Below are 23,001 nucleotides of genomic sequence, written 5' to 3'. Positions count from 1 at the left end.
ATGATGTATTTAAAACCAGAATATTCACTAATAGTGCTTTCAACCAAAGTGCATTGGTGCATAAATTCCGAGATTTGTTAAAATACCAAAAGGAATCAGAAAAATATATTCAAATATATATATTTATATCCAAGCTGCAATTACCATTGTGGGCAATTGCGGGTGCTATAATGTGCTGTGCAGGATAAGGTGCAACTGCAGGTGCGATAATGTGCTGATTAGTCAGACCAATAAAAGGGTTGAAAAAGGGATATATATATATAAGGACACACTATATGCTGGAAGATCGTCATAAAACATTCATTAATATGTGCAGGGATCAGCCTGAAAATCACTAAGCAATTAAGCCTTACAGCCTAAGGACATACAAAGATCACCAGGTTAAATGCCAGTACAAACACAATTCCGTAACTACCTACGATGTGTCTAGGGGATCCCCGAGGTGCCGTGAAAGTGTCGTGCCCACCTACACCTGACGCACGTTTCGTGGTGGCTTCATCAAAGAGGCGTACCTCTTTTGGACTTCTGGTTTGTTCATAATCAGTTTAGATTAAGCCCAATATTAGCTAATGCTCCCTCTGTTTGCCAGTCTCAACTACAGCGTCCCTTTTGTGCAAGCATAATTTATAATGTATAAGAAAGATCCAATGCTGGCCATGTACATAAAAACTTCAACATTTTAATTAGGTGCTTCAACATAGCAAAAAAAAACAATTCAAAAGTCACAATAAATAGAAAAATTAAAAAAAATTAAATTAAAATTAAACATGTTTTGGTTATTAGACATTATTCATTGGTTTGAGTTTATTTTTTGTATTTATTGTGACTTTTGAATTGTTTTTTTGCTATGTTGAAGCACCTAATTAAAATGTTGAAGGTTTTATGGACATGACCAGCGCTGGATCTTTCTTATACATTACAAGATTTGTGCGCTGATCAGAACTTTTTTTCTTTTTCTCTCATAATTTACAATGATCTTTGTTAAAAACCTCATTATCTTGACCTTTTTATACATGATTTCTTTGATGTAGAGTAATGAAAAAACCTGCCATAAAAACAGCCAAAACATTACTTATAAATTATAAATGTGTGATTTAGTTGTATATTTTTTTATGTATATACAAGATGGCAACATATTGGAAAAACGCCAAGAGTGTGCATGGTCAAAAAGCTCATACCTCCTGGCATTTCGAAAACTAGGTGAGGTTGGCAAAACTGGCATCAAACCAGAAAAACCTGCTATGATTTCAAAATGTTTTACGGCAGAATTCTATTGAAAACTGATTGACAGATCATGGCCTATTCTGTGCTGGACACATGATGTACGCGTAATGCATTTAGCAATATTTTTTTGTTTTTGGTTCCTGACGTAATCTTGGATTTCTCTTCCAATAAATCAGGCAGAGCTTTCCATTTCTAAGGACGGACTGCTTCATTTTGGAGATGTGGTAATGCTACTTAATCCAGAAAACAGTGAGCAGTCACTGAGCAATCCCTCTCCTGTACACGGTAACTATACTCTGTCTGTAAATCCAGAGGAAAGTGCCATCCATGTGAAGAGCCACCTGACGGCACCGTGCGGAGTCAGTGCCAGCAGCAATGTGAAACCCTGCGGCAGAAACTCCTTCATTATCACAAGGTAGATATCATTATCATTTGCGTTAATTATCATCTACTTATAATTTTTCACATGTATATATGTACTAATTTTCATATTTGACATTGTAAGGATATGTTCACACGTTACTTTTTTTGCTCCTATTTTTCTGGAGCAAAACTTGCTCTCTTGGCAGTAAAAAAGTTACTTCCAAAAAGTAGGATTTGCTGCTTTTTTACTGTGTAAATGGTAATATATAAAGACTACAGATAGAGTCCTGCAGTGTGTGATTTCAGTGTTGTTCTTATTAACCCCTTAACGACCGCGGCCAGTTAATATTACGTCCTGCGGTCATAGTGTTAATCCCCACCTGCTGCTGTGGGCTGCAGGCGGGGATCCGCGCACATGTCAGCTGATTTGTACAGCTGACATGTGTACCTCGCCGGTACCAGTGGAATCGCTATCCACCCATACCTGTAAACCCCTTAAATGATGCTGTCAAGATGTGACAGCGCCATTTTAATGGCGATCACAGTAATCAAAGACTCACAGACCACCACCAGAAGTCTCGAAATGTGATCATGTGGATCCGATGGTTGATATGGTAGCACACGGTCATGTGATGACTCCTGTAGCTCACATGACTCAGGTCCTTTATCCAGCAGCCGAGTACTTCAGGTTACAAGACATGATCATTCCTCCCGGGAAGAAATAAATGGGCGATCAGACAGCTGATCCTTATAGCCCCCTAAGGGGACTAGTAAAATAAAAATAAAAAAGTTTGAAAATAAGTTTTGAAAAATTAAAAAAATAACCTAAAATTTCAAATCACCAGCCCATTCGCCCCAATGAAAATGAAAGGATTAAAAAAAAATAAACATACACATGTTTGGTATCGCCGAGTTCAGAAATGCCAGATCTATCAAAATATAAAATCAATTAATCTGATCGGTAAACGGCATAGTGGCAAAAAAAATGCCAAACGGCAAAATTATGTTTATTGGTTGCTGCATATTTTGCACAAAATGCAATAACAGGCGATCAAACTGTAGCATCTGCGTAAAAATGGTACCGTTAAAAACGGCAGCCCAAGACGCAAAAAATAAGCCATCACTGAGCCATAGATCCCGAAAAATAAGGACGCTATGGGTCGTGGAAAATGGTCGCAAAACAAACGCCACTTTTTTCTTGACAAACGTCTGTTTTTTGTTTTAACCCCTTAGATAAAAGTAAACCTATTCATGTTTGGTGACTACGAACTCGCACCAACCTCAGGCATCACACCAACACATGGGTTTTACCATATAGTGAACACAGTGAATGAAATATCTCAAAAAAAAATAGTGCAATCGCACTTTTTATTGCATTTTTTCCGCATTTGGAATTTTTTTGTCATTTTCCAGTTTACTATATGGTAAAACTCATGGTTTTATTTAAAAGTACAGCTCGTTCTGCAAAAAAACAGCCCTCACATGGCAAGATTGACTGAAAAGAAAAAAGTTATGTCTCTCAGAAGAAGAATGGCAAAAAAATTGGAAACGCTAAATCGGCCGGTCGTGAAAGGGTTAAAACGATTGTCAAATATTTTGGCCCATTTTATAGAAAGTGGGCCCTGGATAACAAGCAAGAGATCTTAGGGTGAAGTTTGAACTACATAGTGGGGTTTAGAAACCCAAGTTCCCATAGACTAAGCTTGAAAAACAGAACACATCCATTTTGGCATTAAACACTGCAGTTGAAAAAGCAGATAAAAAGCAGGTAAAAAGCAAAGTGGGGTCTTAGCCTTAGGCTATGTGCGCACTTTGCTTTTTTACCTGCTTTTTCAACTGCAGCATTTTCATGCCAAAATGCTTGTTTTATGCTTTTCAAGCAAAGTCAATGGGACATTGAGCTTTCTTGTGCGCACTTTGCTGTTCAAAACACTGCGTTTACTTTGCATAAATTTGGGCAAAAACTCAGTGTTTAAAGGGAACCTGTCAGCAGAAATTTCTCCCAAAACCTAAAAGCTTCCCCCTCTGCAGCTCCTGGGCTGCATTCTAGAAAGGTCCCTGTTATTATTGTGCCCCATGTGAGACCAAAATAAAGACTTTATAAAGTGGTACCTTTTTGTATTCAGATACTGTAAATGTGACACGGGGGCGGGCTCTCTGGCGTCCGTTATTCTGCCTCCTGGTCCTGTATGCCACCCCCCCATCGCTCCTTTCCATAGCTGATGCACCGCCCACTGCTCCAGCCATCCCCGCGCATGCCCAGTGCCAGTCTCACGGGACTGAGCAGTGTGACCGCTGGTGACGTGTGCGCAGGCAAGTGATTATGGGCGGGACTGTGATTGTTATCAACAAGTACCCGCCCATAAACTCGTGAGCGCGCAAACCTCACCAGCCGTCACACTGTGCTCAGGGTAGTGCTAGACTGTATGGGCTGCTTCCAGGGATGATGTCCCTTTTGTCACGTGATAGTATTTTGAACACGCCCCTATCACGTGACAAAAGGGACGTCATCCCTGGAAGCAGCCCATACAGTCTAGCACTACCCCGAGCACAGTGTGACCGCTGGTGAGGTTTGCACGCTCACGAGATTATGGGCGGGTACTTGCTGATAACAATCACAGTCCCGCCCATAATCACTTGCCTGCGCACACGTCACCAGCGGTCACACTGCTCAGTCCCGTGAGACTGGCACTGGGCATGCGCGGGGATGGCTGGAGCAGTGGGCGGTGCATCAGCTATGGAAAGGAGCGATGGGGGGTGGCATACAGGACCAGGAGGCAGAATAACGGACGCCAGAGAGCCCGCCCCCATGTCACATTTACAGTATCTGAATACAAAAAGGTACCACTTTATAAAGTCTTTATTTTGGTCTCACATGGGGCACAATAATAACAGGCACCTTTCTAGAATGCAGCCCAGGAGCTGCAGAGGGGGAAGCTTTTAGGTTTTGGGCGAAATTTCTGCTGACAGGTTCCCTTTAAAGAAGCAACATGTCAATTGTTTTTGCCATTTTGGCTGCGTTTCCCATGCATTCAATTTAATATAAAACTGCAGCGTTTCTAAAATCACCGGAAAAGCACTAAAAACTCATGAAAAATGCAAGGTGCGCATAGGCTACTTTCTTTGCATTTTACATGCATTTTTAAAGCCAAAAGCATTGTCCTTTTTACCAGAGGATGCTTTTTGAACTGCAACTACCTTGACGCAAAGTGCGCACATAGCCTTAGCATTGTATTGCAGAGTGGTACCAGAGAAGACTGTGCAACTGTGGATTTAGGCCACGTGCACACATTGAGTGTTTAGTGACATTTTTACCTCAGTATTTGTAAGCAAAAAAAACAGGAGTGGGTGAAAAATCCAGAAGTGGTGACGTGCACTTTTCCTCTGATTGGGCCACTCCTGGTTTTGACTTACAAATTCTAAGGTAAAAAAACTCACCAAATACTGAGGTAAAAATCTTACCAAATACTGAGGTAAAAAAACTCACCAAATACTGAGCCAACTACTGAGGTAAAAAAACTCACTAAATACTGAGGTAAAAAACGCACTAAATGCTGAGGTAAAAAACTCACTAAATACTCAATGTGTCAACATGACCTAACAGTACATATTTATTGGTGTTACCAGCGAGGTGCTCAGTCCTCATTCTGAGGTTCTTAGGGGCCCCATGCCATTGCCTTGTTGGTGGCCATGTCTGTACCAGCTGCTTGCCTGGTCCTTCTTTAGTGTATCTGCCAGTAGTAAAGCTTCTGCCTTCTGCGTAGCTACTCATGCACAGAACTAAGTAAAGGAAACGATCACTCTAAAAATTTTGTGTACATATTTGTATTGTGTGACAGCGTCGACGGTAGTGAACCTGGAGAACCTTTGTGCTATGGACAGAATTTCGCTTTGAGGACAGCAGAAGAATTTATGGGCCGTGTAAGTGATTCCAGTGATTATCTGTTGTCGTCTTAAAGCTGCTGGCTCAGTATTCATTTATTAAATCATCATCCTATATAGTAACATTGTGTATGTATAAAGTTAAATATGTCACCATATTTCAGATTTCACATATAGAAATGGTATACACTATTGAATAGCTCAATACTTAGGGTATGTGTCCACGATCAGGGCTCACAGCGTTTTGGACACAGCGTGTTTTTGCTACATCCAAATCGCTGTGTTGTACAGTACATGCACAGTGGTTGGGATTTCTAGAAATCCCATGTCCACTGTGCTTGTTTTTCCCACAGCATAAATTTACCTGTGATGTGGTTTCCCGAGCCACAGCATGTCAATTCTTTGCTGCAGAAACGCAAGCATTTTATGCAGGGAGAACACAGCAAGAGACCGCAACTGCCTGAGCTCAGATCATGGGCACGAGCAGCTGTGGTCTCCTGCGGAGAGGACTCACGGCCCTACAGGTCAGGACACGGCGCGCCCAGGAAGAAGAGGTTTCTGATTGTGTGTATGTACTCTAACTTTGCCAAATCATGTCAGAATGGCTGTATTATCCTTTGTGAAGATTTCCCCCAGCTAATGTCAGAACAAATATGTTATGAGTCTTGCTCGGTTTGCCCTTAAAGAATGCTTATTTCAATATCAGGATCACACAGCATTTTTCCATAGACTTTCAAAGTAAGGGGTACTTTACATGCTGCGACATCGCTAGCGATGTCGAGCGCTATAGCTCCCGCCCCCGTCGCTCGTGGGACATTTAGTGGTCACTGCCGTAGCGAACATTATCGCTACGGCAGCGTCACACGCACATACCTGGTCAGCGACGTCGCTGTGACCGCCGAACAATCCCTCTCTCAAGGGGGAGGTGCATTCGGCGTCATAGCGACGTCACTGCGGTGTCACTAAGCGGCCGGCCAATAGAAGCGGAGGAACTTGGTACTGCATTACTGCTATATGAAAAAATGAGATTTTTTGTTTATGAATTGGCCAATGCATGTAAGCCCGGAAACCAACGGCAAGGTAAATCTCAATATTCCGGGTCCCTAACTAAAATGCCACTATCTAGGCTAAAAACATCCATGCCTGGGCAGCTAGACTAAAAATCTAACTTGAAATGCCACTATCTGGACTAACCTCCATGTCTGGGCAGCTACGACTCCTGGTATAAGGATTATGAACACAGCCTGGTTTATAGCAGTAGCAATTCATATAGCAGTAATGCAGTACCAGAGTTCCCTTATACATTGATGGCATTTAGTGTGCGGCTGTATCCATTTTGTATTTGCTAGGTTTTTTCAGCTGGCACCTATACACACTTGTAGGATGTGCAGGTCAGTCTTTTGAAATATTTGCAGTGAGTTTTTTTTCTGACTGAGCACTCCGCCCTATAAACCAGGCTGTGTTCACAATCCTTATACCAGGAGTCCTAGCTGCCCAGACATGGAGGTTAGTCCAGATAGTGGCATTTCAAGTTAGATTTTTAGTCTAGCTGCCCAGGCATGGATGTTTTTAACCTAGATAGTGGCATTTTAGTTAGGGACCCGGAATATTGAGATTTACCTTGCCGTTTGGTTTCCGGGCTTACATGCATTGGCCAATTCATAAACTAAAAATCTCATTTTTTCATATAGCAGTAATGCAGTACCAGAGTTCCCTTATACATTGATGGCATTTAGTGTGCGGCTGTATCCATTTTGTATTTGCTAGGTTTTTTCAGCTGGCACCTATACACACTTGTAGGATGTGCAGGTCAGTCTTTTGAAATATTTGTAATAGAAGCGGAGGGACGGAGATGAGCGGGACGTAACATCCCGCCGACCTCCTTCCTTCGGCATTGCCGGTGGACGCAGATAAGGAGATGTTTGTCGCTCCCGCGGTGTCACACATAGCGACGTGTGATGCCGCAGGAACGACGAACAACATCGTACCTGCAGCTGCGATATTAAGGAAATGAACACCGTGTCAACGATCACCGTTTTGGAACGATTTTGCGATCGTTGATCGTCGCTCATTAGTGTTACACGCTGCGATGTCGCTACCGGCGTCGGATGTGCGTCACTAACGACGTGACCCCGACGATATATCGGTAGCGATGTCGCAGCGTGTAAAGTACCCCTTAGTGTACCAGTCACATCAAATCTTGGATCTATTTAATGATATTTGCAATTTGTATTGGGAAATCTGTTGATCTATCTGCTTTAAGTCATTAAGTGACAGACTATGCAGCCACCAGTACACCTCCCCTGTGGTGTCACCTAGATTGCTTGCAGACCTTTCCAGCATTTTATATTACTGCACATCTACTTCCATCTAAGATCCCACCACTATCCTATCATTTTTATATTGCACATGGTTACCGAAGCTGTTCTGGTAATAATCAGCTAATAAACAATGTACAGCTCTGGCAAAAATTAAGAGACCACTGCACAGCTTTATAAAAATCAGCTTCTCTACATGTCTGACAGCCATTCCATTCCAGTGTCAGTTAAATTCCAACCAGAGTTCAGACCCATAGAGGGCGAAAGCCACTCTCCACTGACCGGGATGACCGTCATCAGCAACCGCAGCATGACATCAAGTGACCTACAAAAGGAATGGCAAATGGCAGCTGGAGTAAAGTGACAGCAAGAATAGTTCGTACCAGGCTTCTAGAGGCAGGGCTCAAGTCATGTAAAGGTAGAAAAAAGCCTTTCATCAATGAAAAGCAAGGGCGAGCCAGGCTGAAGTTTGCCAAAGACCATATGGATTGGACCATAGAGGACAGGAGAAAGGTAATCTTCTCTGATGAGTCTAATATTCAGCTTTGCCCAACACCTGGTCGTCTAATGGTTAGACGGAGAACTGAAGAGGCGAACAAGCCACAGTGTCTTGCACCTACTGTTAAATTTGGTGGAGGATCGGTGATGATCTGGGGATGATTCAGTAAGGGTGGAATTGGGCAGATTAAATTTTACGAAGGATGCATGAATCAAGTCGCATACAAGGTTATCCTAGATAAACAGTTGCTTCCTTCTGCTCAGGCAATGTTCCCCAACTCTGAGGTCTGTTTTTTCCAGCAGGACAATGCGCCATGCCACACAGCTAGGTCAATCAATATGTGGATGAAGGACCACCACATCAAAACCCTGCCATGGCCAACCCAATCTCCAGACCTGAACCCCACTGAAAACCTTTGGAATGTAATCAATTGGAAGACGGATAGTCATAAGCCATCAAACAAAGAAGAACTGCTTACATTTTTGCACCAGGAGTGGCATAAGGTCACCCAAAAGCAGTGTAAAAGACTGGTGGAAAGCATGCCAAGACGTATGAAAGCTGTGATTAAAAATCATGATTATTCCATAAAATATTGATTTCTGAACTTCTGAATTTCTGAGTTAAAACATTATTAGTATTGTTGTTTCTAAATGATTATGACCTTGTTTTCTTTGCATTATTTGAGGTCTGAAAGCACTGTGCATTATTTTGTTATTTTAACCATTTCTCATTTTCAGAAAATAAATACAAAATTTATTGCTTGGAAATTTGGAGACATGTGGTCAGTAGTTTATAGAATAAAAGAACAAGTACATTTTAGTCAAAAATATAAAGAGAAAAATCAGAAAAACTGACAATTTTGCAGTGGTGTCTTAATTTTTGCCAGAGCTGTATAATATATATCAGCACACACATCACAATGAATCATTGAAGATTTGTGCCCAGATAATAATAATCGCCATGTTTCTTTTTTGCCAGTTATATCTGACGAGTGACCGTAAGTCCTTTCTGAAGAGCAGTAAGAAGTCTCATTTGCAAGACGTCAGTCTAACGGACCAGAATTCGTATGAGACCTGCTGGCAGGTGGTTTATTTGGACCCACAGCTCAGGCTAGAGCATGAAGGACTGCCTGCTCCGGTATGTGTGCGATTCCTCGTTTATATCACTATGTGCTGACAGTGCCCCCACAGAATTAAGTATCGCTGTGCCACATGAGACCCTTGTTCATTATTTGCAAGATGAGCTCAATCTCCCTGTTGTAATTATAAATCACCAGAAGAGGGCGCCCTATAGTCATGAAATAGCTTCTTCCAGAAAACAGCACATTCCAGATTAATAGAAGTAATATTCCAATCATTATCATTAGCAGCAGACCTATTTAGCAGTGTAATTATAGTTATATTTTGGATTTCTAGGACAAATTCACATGAGGCAGATTTACCACACAGATTTCTGTGTCTGTCACATTGATCTGAATGAGACTTGTGCTGAGGTTCCTATATCTGCTGCATGTTGTAAGGTCCCATACACATTTGATAAAAGTAATCTGAACTGATCGCTTTCTGTGGGATCGGCCCACCTTCTAAGCTGTGTGGGGACCCGCCACCTGTAACCCAACAGATTATTTTGGCTAATATAAGCATCAAGCGCTTGTAATGGTATCCCCTGATCATTTTGTTCAGCGTGAGGATAATGGCTGTGGTGCCAGCTCTCTTGAAGAGAACATATGAGCGCCAAACTATTGTTTTTCTGACAGCTATCGAATGTGTATGGCCAATATTAGGGTATAAGTGTTCCTTTTTTGTATTCTTTATTTAACATTCTGGGAACACATGAAATGACATTAGCTTATGATTTTTTTATTCACTGAAACTACACAAAAAGTTCTCTTAAAATCATTTGCCATGAATACTACTAGAAATAATACCATGACATGGAGCACAACTCTAGGGACTGCGGAAGGGACTATTCTGTAACTTCGGTGTCTCTGGTTAGATCATGGGAGTTGGGGACATTTAAAGTTGTGCCTCATTTTTAATCCATTCTCTTTACCACCATTTTCTGATTGTATAAGTTGTATTTTAAAGAGTTTTTTTTTTTTTACTCTCCTGTGTGAAGAATAGGTGGTAAATGTCTGATCACTGGGGGCCGTAGCTGCTGATATACCAACTGATCACTAGAATAGGGGCTCCTCCTCAATGGATGACCATAGTGAAGCGATGTTTAGGACCTGCTGGGTACCTATTCATCCCAAAGTCTTTAAGTCTTTGGGACTGAGGGAGACTAGTATATCAGCATCAGGATAGCACCTTTCCAATAAATCTGTTAAACACAATTCCAAGATTTGGCTTAACTTAAGCAACAACTTGTGGAGCTCAAAGAAAGCTGCAGTCTACACAATGCTGAAGAACTTGGCTATAAGGTGCTGGGTACAATATCTCTCATTAGTAAAGATGAGCGAACACGTGTAAGTTTAGTTTCACCAAGTTCGGCAGGACTTTAGTTAAAAATTCTGTTCAGGACCCGAACTTGTCCCCGCACATTGAACCCTATATAAGTCAATGAGGACTTCAACTTCTGGGCTGTAAACTGGTTGTGGTAACTCCTTCTCCCTATCCCTCTCTCTCCCTTTCTATCTCTCCCTGCCTCACTCTCTCCCTCGATCTCTTCCCTCTCTCTCCCCTTCTCTCTCTCCCTCACCCTCCCTCACTCTCCCCCTCTCTCTCTCTCCCCCTCTGTGTCTCTCCCCTTCCCTGTCTCCTCCTCCCTCTCTCCTCCTCCCTCTCTCTCCCTTTCCCTCTCTCTCTCCTTCACCCTCCCTCCCCCTCACTCTCTCCCTCTCTCTCTCCCCCTCTCTCTGCCTCTCTCCCTCTCCATCTCTCCTCTCTCCCTCGGACTTTCTTCCTCCCCTCTTTCTCTCCCTCTGTCTTCCCCTCCCTCTCTCTCTTCCCCTCCCTCTCTCTCTTCCCCCTCCTTCTCTCTCTCTCTCTTCCCCTCCTTCTCTCTCTCTTCCCTTCCCTCTCTCTCTTCCCCACCTTTTCTCTCCCTCCCTCACCCTCCCTCTCTCAATCCCTCCACTTTGTCTCCCTCAACCTCCCCCTCCCTCCCTCTCTCCCTCTCTCTCTTTCTCTCTCTCTCTCTCTCTCTCTCTCATCCCCCTCTCCCTTTTAACAAGTTTTATTCAAAATGCAAATCTTATAAATAAGCATGTTTCACTGTGTCCACAATGATCTCCAACCCTAAACTATGTTTCACTGTCAAGCTTTTTTTGGAATTTGATTATAAAATGTAACTTTTATTATATATTATATTAATATATAATAAAAGTTACATTTTATAATCAAACTCCAATATACGCTTGGCAGTGAAACTTATAACTACTGTAAGCACTTCTAGAATTAGAAAATCTTTACCAGGAGCTCCATGGATTGTGTTTCCATGGCTGAATAGTCTCAGGTCCCCAACTCACTAATGAACTCATGGTAGAATAGATACAGTTAGGTCCAGAAATAATTGGACAGTGACACAAGTTTTGTTATTTTAGCTGTTTACAAAAACATGTTCAGAAATACAATTATATATATAATATGGGCTGAAAGTGCACACTCCCAGCTGCAATATGAGAGTTTTCACATCCAAATCGGAGAAAGGGTTTAGGAATCATAGCTCTGTAATGCATAGCCTCCTCTTTTTCAAGGGACCAAAAGTAATTGGACAAGGGACTCTAAGGGCTGCAATTAACTCTGAAGGCATCTCCCTCGTTAACCTGTAATCAATGAAGTAGTTAAAAGGTCTGGGGTTGATTACAGGTGTGTGGTTTTGCATTTGGAAGCTGTTGCTGTGACCAGACAACATGCGGTCTAAGGAACTCTCAATTGAGGTGAAGCAGAACATCCTGAGGCTGAAAAAAAAGAAAAAATCCATCAGAGAGATAGCAGACATGCTTGGAGTAGCAAAATCAACAGTCGGGTACATTCTGAGAAAAAAGGAATTGACTGGTGAGCTTGGGAACTCAAAAAGGCCTGGGCGTCCACGGATGACAACAGTGGTGGATGATCGCCGCATACTTTCTTTGGCGAAGAAGAACCCGTTCACAACATCAACTGAAGTCCAAAACACTCTCAGTGAAGTAGGTGTATCTGTCTCTAAGTCAACAGTAAAGAGAAGACTCCATGAAAGTAAATACAAAGGGTTCACATCTAGATGCAAACCATTCATCAATTCCAAAAATAGACAGGCCAGAGTTAAATTTGCTGACAAACACCTCATGAAGCCAGCTCAGTTCTGGAAAAGTATTCTATGGACAGATGAGACAAAGATCAACCTGTACCAGAATGATGGGAAGAAAAAAGTTTGGAGAAGAAAGGGAACGGCACATGATCCAAGGCACACCACATCCTCTGTAAAACATGGTGGAGGCAACGTGATGGTATGGGCATGCATGGCTTTCAATGGCACTGGGTCACTTGTGTTTATTGATGACATAACAGCAGACAAGAGTAGCCGGATGAATTCTGAAGTGTACCGGGATATACTTTCAGCCCAGATTCAGCCAAATGCCGCAAAGTTGATCGGACGGCGCTTCATAGTACAGATGGACAATGACCCCAAGCATACAGCCAAAGCTACCCAGGAGTTCATGAGTGCAAAAAAGTGGAACATTCTGTAATGGCCAAGTCAATCACCAGATCTTAACCCAATTGAGCATGCATTTCACTTGCTCAAATCCAGACTTAAGACGGAAAGACCCACAAACAAGCAAGACCTGAAGGCTGCGGCTGTAAAGGCCTGGCAAAGCATTAAGAAGGAGGAAACCCAGCGTTTGGTGATGTCCATGGGTTCCAGACTTAAGGCAGTGATTGCCTCCAAAGGATTCACAATAAAATATTGAAAATAAAAAATATTTTGTTTGGGTTTGGTGTATTTGTCCAATTACTTTTGACCTCCTAAAATGTGGAGTGTTTGTAAAGAAATGTGTACAATTCCTACAATTTCTATCAGATATTTTTGTTCAAACCTTCAAATTAAACGTTACAATCTGCACTTGAATTCTGTTGTAGAGATTTCATTTCAAATCCAATGTGGTGGCATGCAGAGCCCAACTCGCGAAAATTGTGTCACTGTCCAAATATTTCTGGACCTAACTGTATGTTCCTCGAGCCTCCGTTACCAGATTTGACCTGAAGGTTGGTGTTGCACGCATGTTCCCTGTATCTAGGAATCCATTAGAACAGCTCTCATGGCTGATCTGTAGCACTAGAGCATTATTAGATGAGAGCAATACGGCTGGCTGCTTAGATGCCTGGGTATGAAAAATAGGCTTATAATATTCTTGAAGGAAATTTTTGTTAATATTAATTCTTGGATTTTGTGCGAGTTTCCTGAGTCAAAAGCCAGGCTGCGCTGTTCAGCATTTTTTTTATATTGTATTTGTGCAGAATATGACTAGTTTTATATAGTGATCATTAAATACAAATATTTTTTCTGTTCTAGGCAAACAACAAACTCCTTATAGTTCACAGTAAAACAAATCAGTGCCTGGCCGTCCTCAGGAAGTATGTACTATGGTAAGCCACAATGACCATGTTAGTAATTTGGCCTGAATTTATTATTTAATTGTTTTCTCCACTTTTATGTCATGGAAACACCAGTAACCTATACAGCATATTGGTTTACATGTTTCAAAAGGAGCACTGAGTAAAAGCCCTACTGGCTTCTTTGTCATCTTACTACCTGACCACTTAATGGCAGCTCTGTGTATATATGAGTGACATGGACATATGTATATGTCGTACACCCAAAGACTCTAAGACATTACTAGAAAAAGTCAGAATCTCTTCAGTCATAGACCTCGTGCACACATTGAGTATTTTGTGAGTTTTTACCTCAGTATTTGTAGCCAAAACCAGGAGAGAAACAATCAGTGGAAAAGTATAATAGAGACACGTCACCACTTCTGTATTTATCACTCACTCATGGTTTTTGCTACAAATTCTGAGGTAAAAAAGTCACTAACTACTCAACGTGTGCACGTGGCCTTAGTGTCTGTAATTTCAGACTATCATTTCAGGATCAGGAGAGTAACGAGAAAAGACTAGGCCTCAAAGCAAACATTTAAGTGTCACATGGCATCACCTAATAGACCGCCATACGTTCAGTCTCTTCCCTCATCCATCCTCATATCAGGCCAGGATTTCTGTCCATACGTTCTCTGTGTGTAGTAGGACGGCTGCCATGACACTCGCTTCCACTCTCCTGGTCACTGGCTGCCCTGACAAATTTGGTTTCCAGGTGCCTTGGCTCTAATTCTGCCAGTGATGGAGATAGAAATAGGGACAATACAATATTTTTTTCTCATTTCTAATATACAATATAGGGTCTTTTTACTTTTTTTTCCTCTCAAAACTCTTTTTTAAATACTCTTAAGGTTCTCCCCATGGATGAAGGACTTCAGTATAAACATTTTGTGTATTTAAAAGAAATTGATATTGTCTAAAGGAAATGTATACCAAAAGCAGCCTGTGGCCTGTTTCATGGGTGCCCCATTTTATGTCAGCCACGGATCTTTACCTCTAGGCTCTGTAAGCGTAAGCATTACCTAGTTAAGCAGCCAATGAATTTGTGGTCTATAAATGTCCCCATTTTTCCTTTTGTTGACCATAACTTGCAATTTCTGAGTATTGATCATGTCGAGTGAATAATAAATCATAAAGTTTATCTCCATAATATTTGTACTATTTATCATTAGTTCTTTATCAAACCTATTGCTTGAGTGTATGTGCTCCTTTTGACTTTGGTATAAATACTTTTCATGTCTATGTAGCTTGTCCAGTGAAATGAAGAAAAAAGCTGTGGAAAATAAGGCGCAATAGGGTCTTACCCTAATATGTACAGGGCAGGGGAGGGGGGAGCAATATTACTCACCAACTGTAGTTGTGACAGTCACAACCACTATAATTGCATGTAGAAATGGACCACGGCAGCAGCAACCCAAAGCGGCAGATAACAGAGAGAAGTAGAAGACAGGTTTTTCAGTGCCGCGCCAATGATCACCAGTCACAGGATCAGATTAATGTAACTTTATTGTTGCATAGGTCCACGCGTTTCAGGAGCTCTGCTCCCTTCCTCAGGACCATCAGAAATAAGACAACATCAAATCTACCGTGGTAGATACATGTGTACATTAAATAGGCAAAGTGACGCCAGAGTACCGCCCCGAATAGAAAAAACGGGCGGGAAAGGGTGCATCGTGATCCATATATGACGCAATACAAGTGAATACATAATGAAGGAACAAAACATAAATTCTTGTCTCATATAAACATTAGCGGTGTAATCTGGACATAATAAATTGTGTGACAATTAAAAAATGTTTATAATATACCGTAATTGTGTGTGACAGAGAAATAAAATAAAAGCCACTGAATCCGTACGCGCATATGTATATACACAAAACCTGTTTACATGATAAACTCCGGGGAAAGCCTAGAACTCACCCAGAATTATAAGCGGAGAACTCTAGGTGAGTCAGGATCAGAAATGTGGAGGCGCAAGACAGTCCACCCAACGGGGAGTGTGGTTGATCAGGACGTGTGGAGGAAGAAAAGACATCACCAAAAAGGATATGCACAAGTTACTGTAACCATATGGAGGAAAAGAATTTTGCACCAAGACTAGAGAACTCCAAGAAAAACAACTGTGTATATAGAACAGTTTTTATAAACCACATCCACTGTATAAGAAATAAGTGAAATTGAATAAATGTACATATACATACCTATATACATATATGCATATACACGTACATGCATAGAGGTACCCTCAACAATAGTGTAACCCTCAATGAAAGTACAGAAACCGCTCCTGACTTTCATATGGAGTGAGAGTTCAATACAGTTCAACACCGTGGGAAAAAAACAATCAGCGGCTGCGCAGGAAGCAAGTATCAGAAGGGGAGGAGGTGAATTGAGTTCAGACCCATGGGAAAAAAGTGGGTGCGCATGCGTAGGCTACAGCATAACACAAGTGTCTCAGTTAGCACTGGAAATGGGAGATAATGAAACCGGAGAATGAAGGGGAGTGCATAGAGAAATAAAGTATGAGATCTCGCCCGGGGAATAAAGAATAAACATAGAAAAAACTTTATATATATATATATATATATATATATATATATATATATATATATATACATACATACATGTGTTTTCAATAGTAAATAAGTGGAAAAAGTGTGTAGAAGAAATCAAAGCTAACCCAAAGGTCAATACTCATTAGATTGTGCCAGCAAGGACAGGTGAGGGAAAATCACGGGGAGAGAACCCACATGAATAGTCAGTCCGTCTAAAGCAGGGGTGGGCAATTAATTTTTCCATGGGGCCGCATGAGAAATTGGGATGGTTTTAGAGGGCCGGACTAATGTAATTAGCTCAGTTCTACCCAATACTGTATATAGTTTATATACTATCCCTTCATAAACAAACAGTAAGTTAAACAACAATAAGATTCAATGAAAATGTGGGGGGCATACACATTACTGGGATCAGTGGAGGGCATAGACATTACTTGGGTCAGTGGAGGGCATAGACATTACTGGGGTCAGTGGGGGGACAGTGGGGGGCATAGACATTACTGGGGTCAGTGGGGGGCATACACATTACTGGGGTCAGTGGGGGGCATAGACATTACTTGGGTCAGTGGAGGGCATAGACATTACTGGGGTCAGTGGGGGGGCAGTGGAGGGCATAGACATTACTGGGGTCAGTGGGGGGCATAGACATTACTGGGGACTGTGAAACAGACATATTGACAGTGGTGGCCTGTGGGGCATGCATACTGACAGTGGTGGCCTGTGGGGCATGCATACTGACAGTGGTGGCCTGTGGGGCATGCATACTGACAGTGGTGGCCTGTGGGGCATGCATACTGACAGTGGTGGCCTGTGGGGCATGCATACTGACAGTGGTGGCCTGTGGGGCATGCATACTGACAGTGGTGGCTAGTGGGGCATGCATACTGACAGTGGTGGCCTGACACTGGTGGCCTGTGGGGCATGCATACTGACAGTGGTGGCCTGTGGGGCATGCATACTGACAGTGGTGGCCTGTGGGGCATGCATACTGACAGTGGTGGCCAGTGGGGCATGCATACTGACAGTGGTGGCCAGTGGGGCATGCATACCGACAGTGGTGGCCAGTGGGGCATGCATACCGACAGTGGTGGCCAGTGGGGCATGCATACCGACAGTGGTGGCCAGTGGGGCATGCATACCGACAGTGGTGGCCTGTGGGGCATGCATACTGACAGTGGTGGCCAGTGGGGCATGCATACTGACAGTGGTGGCCAGTGGGGCATGCATACCGACAGTGGTGGCCAGTGGGGCATGCATACCGACAGTGGTGGCCAGTGGGGCATGCATACCGACAGTGGTGGCCAGTGGGGCATGCATACTGACAGTGGTGGCCAGTGGGGCATGCATACTCACAGTGGTGGCTAGTGGGGCATGCATACTCACAGTGGTGGCTAGTGGGGCATGCATACCGACAGTGGTGGCCAGTGGGGCATGCATACCGACAGTGGTGGCTAGTGGGGCATGCATACTCACAGTGGTGGCTAGTGGGGCATGCATACTCACAGTGGTGGCCAGTGGGGCATGCATACTGACAGTGGTGGCCTGTGGGGCATGCATACTGACAGTGGTGGCCTGTGGGGCATGCATACTGACAGTGGTGGCCTGTGGGGCATGCATACTGACAGTGGTGGCCTGTGAGGCATGCATACTGACAGTGGTGGCCTGTGGGGCATGCATACTCACAGTGGTGGCCAGTGGGGCATGCATACTCACAGTGGTGGCCAGTGGGGCATGCATACTCACAGTGGTGGCCAGTGGGGCATGCATACTCACAGTGGTGGCCTGTGGGGCATGCATACTGACAGTGGTGGCCTGTGGGGCATGCATACTCACAGTGGTGGCCAGTGGGGCATGCATACTGACAGTGGTGGCCAGTGGGGCATGCATACTGACAGTGGTGGCCAGTGGGGCATGCATACTGACAGTGGTGGCCAGTGGGGCATGCATACTGACAGTGGTGGCCAGTGGGGCATGCATACTGACAGTGGTGGCCAGTGGGGCATGCATACTGACAGTGGTGGCCAGTGGGGCATGCATACTGACAGTGGTGGCCTGTGGGGCATGCATACTGACAGTGGTGGCCTGTGGGGCATGCATACTCACAGTGGTGGCTAGTGGGGCATGCATACCGACAGTGGTGGCTAGTGGGGTATGCTTACTGACAGTGGTGGCCAGTGGGGCATGCATACTCACAGTAGTGGCTAGTGGGGCATGCATACTCACAGTGGTGGCCAGTGGGGCATGCATACTCACAGTGGTGGCCAGTGGGGCATGCATACTCACAGTGGTGGCCAGTGGGGCATGCATACTCACAGTGGTGGCCAGTGGGGCATGCTTACTGACAGTGGTGGCCAGTGGGGCATGCATACTCACAGTGGTGGCTAGTGGGGAATGCATACTCACAGTGGTGGCTAGTGGGGCATGCATACTCACAGTGGTGGCCAGTGGGGCATGCTTACTGACAGTGGTGGCCAGTGGGGCATGCTTACTGACAGTGGTGGCCAGTGGGGCATGCATACTCACAGTGGTGGCCAGTGGGGCATGCATACTGACAGTGGTGGCCAGTGGGGCATGCATACTCACAGTGGTGGCTAGTGGGGCATGCATACTCACAGTGGTGTCCAGTGGGGCATGCATACTGGCCTTGGGGACGCTGAGGGCACAGGCAGGCAGCACAGCAGCAGAGCCTGAGGGCTCCTCTGGCTGCTTTCTCTGAGTCCCCTGTGTGTCTGCTTCCTCTATTGCAGGCACAGGGGGGACCTGAGAAGGCACAAGTGCTGCTCCCCTGCTCCCCCGCTCCCCCCTTCTGCAGCCACTTTGCCCTCTCACCGGTGCTACTTCTGCACAAGTGCACATTACCTCAGTTTGTAGACCAAACGTTTTTGAAGTGGCCGGTCATGTGAGGATCCCAGGGTAGAAGGGGCAGGCAAAGGGGGCGCGGCCAGCATCGACAAAGCAAGAGGAGGGGACAAGGGAGGCATCCGAGGAGTGTGATCAGCAACCAGAGGAGGCATGACAGGCAGAGTAGGGGCGTGGCAGCTGCTTATCACTGCACTGCGGGAATCATAGCTCCCGGCAGTGAGAGCAAGGCTGAGGCATAGATCAGGCCACGCCTCCAACTCTTAGCATGATGGGCGGGCCGGTCACAGACAGTAGGCGGGCCGCCTCCGGCCCGCGGGCCGCCCCTTGCCCAGGTCTGGTCTAAAGGATAGGAGGACTATACCGCTACTCTGAAATAGCGTGTGAAGGAAAACCCAGGGGAACAAAGGTCCGATAGAGCGTACTCTGGGAACTAACATGAAAAAGAAACAACATGTATTTTAAAAATCACAAATATGGCTATCGGGGAAGGAAAAATACTTATGATTCCTAGTATCCGCGGCAAATACAAGGAAAATTTTTTTTTTTAAATGCTGACGGTAATACAACATATGAACAAATAATTAAAATAAAGACATTAATAAAAGGAACATATAAAAAATATATAAAACCTTATAAAAATCCCATAAAAGTCCCAATGTGAATAATATAAAACATGCATAACAACATTGCACATCTATCAGGGAATTATGTATATATTTCTATACATAATGTGTAAGAACTACGTAGGGAAGTTGATAATAAATTATCAATATTTCCATAGCAATACCAAATAAAAACCAGATAAAAACCAAATTAGGATGAGTATCTAATGAAATAAATCCGTAACCTCATTGAGGCCCTGAGGTTTCAAGGTATTGAGCTTATATATCCAGTATAATAAAGCAGGAGAGAAGCAAAGTCCTGCACCACCGCAGATTACCTGCAATATCGCTTGCGGTACCGCCTGTGCCTGTGCTCGGGTGGAGAGCCTGGAGGGTCCGACAATCCAAAAACGGGGTGCTGGTCATAAGACAAAGTCCATTGATAAAGCGTGAGAGTAGAAAGAGACCGCACTCAATCCGCTGTGAAGGATTTCTTTATTCAAACACGTGCACCATATCGCCACCATATGAGGAAGTAAAGGACATATGGTGTCCATGGACGACATATTCATAGTGTGGGCTGGCACTGAGGTCCTTTTTGCTGATTTCGTGTCCTATCTTAACACCTGTAACACCATGAATATGTCCTTTACTTCCTCATATGGTGGCGATACTCTCAATTTTTTAGATATTGAGGTTTCTATCAAGGAGGGCGATATTTGTACAAGGTTGTTCAGAAAGCCGACGGCATCAAACTCCCTTCTTCATTATCAAAGTGCCCACCCCCTCCACATTAAGACGGGTTTGCCCTACAGTCAATTCCTGAGAGTACGTAGAGCAAACAGTTCAGAGGAATCTTTTTTTCAACAATCTCAGGAGTTGAAGATTAGATTACATCAAAGAGGCTACCCAAAAAAACTGATTGATTCGGCCTGTGAGAGAGCTAGATCAGACGGCGCCACGTCTGTCCGTAAAAACCGCACCAGAAAATGTGTTGACAATTTGGGTAGGTTTGTCTTTAATTTTAAATTTGGACCTCTGGAGCATGCCATTAGAACTGCTCTCTGCAGAAATTGGCATATTTTGAAGAATGATCCGGCTTTATCTGACAGGACAATGTCCAACCCTTTGGTATCGTTCAGACGATGCGGCAATTTGCGGGACAAACTTGTGAGGAACAGACTTACCAATTCGACAACTTGGCTAGACAAATGCTGCCCACCAGGGAATTACCGGTGCGGTCAGTGTCGTTTTTGCAGCCAGCATTTAAAAGGTCGCTCCGTACAAGTCGGCCTGCACTTGCACACTGTCCATCAATTCATCTCATGTAAAACTAAGTTTGTGGTCTATGTGGTGCTCTGCCCTTGTGGCAGGTTCTACATAGGCAAGACTATAAGATGCTTATATGTGCGATTCAGGGAACATTATAGTTCAATAACATCAGGGAAAGGTTCTCCCAGATTAATTTCCCATATCCAGGATTGTCATGATGGTGACCCCGACGTTTTGCGTTTTGCCGGCCTCAAAAAGGTCTCCCTCCCTTTGAAGGGGGGCGACCTGCACAAATTGTTGCTACAAGAGGAGGCTAGGTTAATTATTAATTATGGGGCACAGGGCCCGCAAGGTTTAAACGATCGTGTGGATCTATCTGTGTTCCTATGATAGTTCTGCCTGTCTGTCACCCTTTGCTTCATTTTATTCAGGTGTGTTCTTTTACATGTTTGATATCCGTGTTCCTATGACAGTTCTGCCTGTCTATCACCCATTGCTTCATTTTATTCAAGTGTGTTCTTTCACATGTTTAAAATTTGTTGTAAATTCATGCATGGAAATGGATACATGTATTTTATATGCATACACAAATCTCCTATTTGTTTTTATGTGGTCTGGGGCAATCTGTGAGCATTCCTTTAAAAGGGGTGTAGCCGTGGCTCCACATGTGGACCTGTGGAAGCCCAATTTGGGCGAAACAGCTGTCGTCCATTCTTGAAGAGCCAGCTCACAGTGTGTCTCCAGCCCTCCACTCTGCACGTGTTTGAATAAAGAAATCCTTCACAGCGGATTGAGTGCGGTCTCTTTCTACTCTCACGCTTCATTTATATATCCAGTATGTTTCTTTCCTGTTCAGGACCTCGATCCTATTAGGTACATGTTGGGGTATCTGTTCAATGGGGGTTACCCTTAATTTAATATTTCTAGCATGATGTGGGGTCACATGTCAAGACAGACCATGTAGCATAAAACCCACCTTAATGTTATGTCTGTGGGAGTTAACTCTTGCGTAGAGCCTGGGTGGTTCTGCCCACATAACGCTTACTACAATCACATTCAATAAGATAAATCACAAAGTCAGATTGACAGGTGAGATGTCCTTTTATCAGGAATTCCATTCCCCCAGGGGCCAAACCAAAATTCACCCTTCCATGTTGAATATTTTTACAACATAAACAGTTTCTGGTGGAACATTTGTAAGAGCCTAAAGGTTTATTGCTGGTGGTGGGACTATCAGAATCTCTAAGCCTGCTAGGGGCTAGTTGGTTTTTTAAGTTGGAAGCCCTACGGTATGTAACCCCAGGGTGGATAGGTAGTATTTCTTTAAGGTACGGATCATTATGAAGTATGGCCCAGTGTTTTATTAGGATACTTTTAATTAAATTTCCATCACTGCTGAAAGTGGTGAGAAAATGAGACGAAAATTTATTACCAAGGATACCTTGTCACTCAGTGATGTCACTACCCTTTTTGTCAATCAAATCTGTTGATTCTGTTGAAATCTGTTTGAGATTCCTGTTGGCCTGATAAGCTTTCTTAATGGTGGCCAGTGGATATTTTTTATCCATGAACCTTTCCTTCAGTACCAGAGCCTGATCTTTAAAATCTTTATCCAGTGCACAATTTTTCCTAATTCTCTGAAACTGGTTCCTAGGTATATTGAGCAGCCACTTGTCATAATGGCTGCTAGTAAAGTCTATGTCCATCTCAAGAAATTGTCTAAAACACTCAAGTCCCAGCGTATGTGAAATGTTTGTAGAAAGTGAGGCAATGTCAAGGGTTAAAATGCTTATCCAATCCCCCTGGGAGACCCATCATCTCAGGGATTGGATCCCTGACTGAAAACCT

General features: G+C 43.6%; 1 protein-coding gene across 2 annotated transcripts in view; it reads left to right on the top strand.

Annotated features, from left to right (window-relative positions):
• The window catches only part of CFAP161 (cilia and flagella associated protein 161), a 63,991-nt gene that overhangs the window by 29,337 nt on the left and 11,653 nt on the right, over window positions 1-23,001 (top strand). For both annotated transcript variants that reach the window (XM_075342802.1, XM_075342803.1), the window contains exons 3-6: window positions 1,401-1,639; window positions 5,427-5,508; window positions 9,265-9,423; window positions 13,780-13,853. In XM_075342802.1, the coding sequence (XP_075198917.1) occupies window positions 1,401-1,639; window positions 5,427-5,508; window positions 9,265-9,423; window positions 13,780-13,853 (554 nt within the window). The remainder of the gene's footprint in view (window positions 1-1,400; window positions 1,640-5,426; window positions 5,509-9,264; window positions 9,424-13,779; window positions 13,854-23,001) is intronic.

This window comes from Anomaloglossus baeobatrachus, chromosome 4 (genome assembly GCF_048569485.1).
Source record: "Anomaloglossus baeobatrachus isolate aAnoBae1 chromosome 4, aAnoBae1.hap1, whole genome shotgun sequence".
In the NCBI taxonomy this organism is placed as follows: Eukaryota; Metazoa; Chordata; class Amphibia; order Anura; family Aromobatidae; genus Anomaloglossus; species Anomaloglossus baeobatrachus.
The sequence above is the reverse complement of the archived record's forward strand: the minus strand, read 5'-3'. Positions and strand labels throughout refer to the sequence as shown.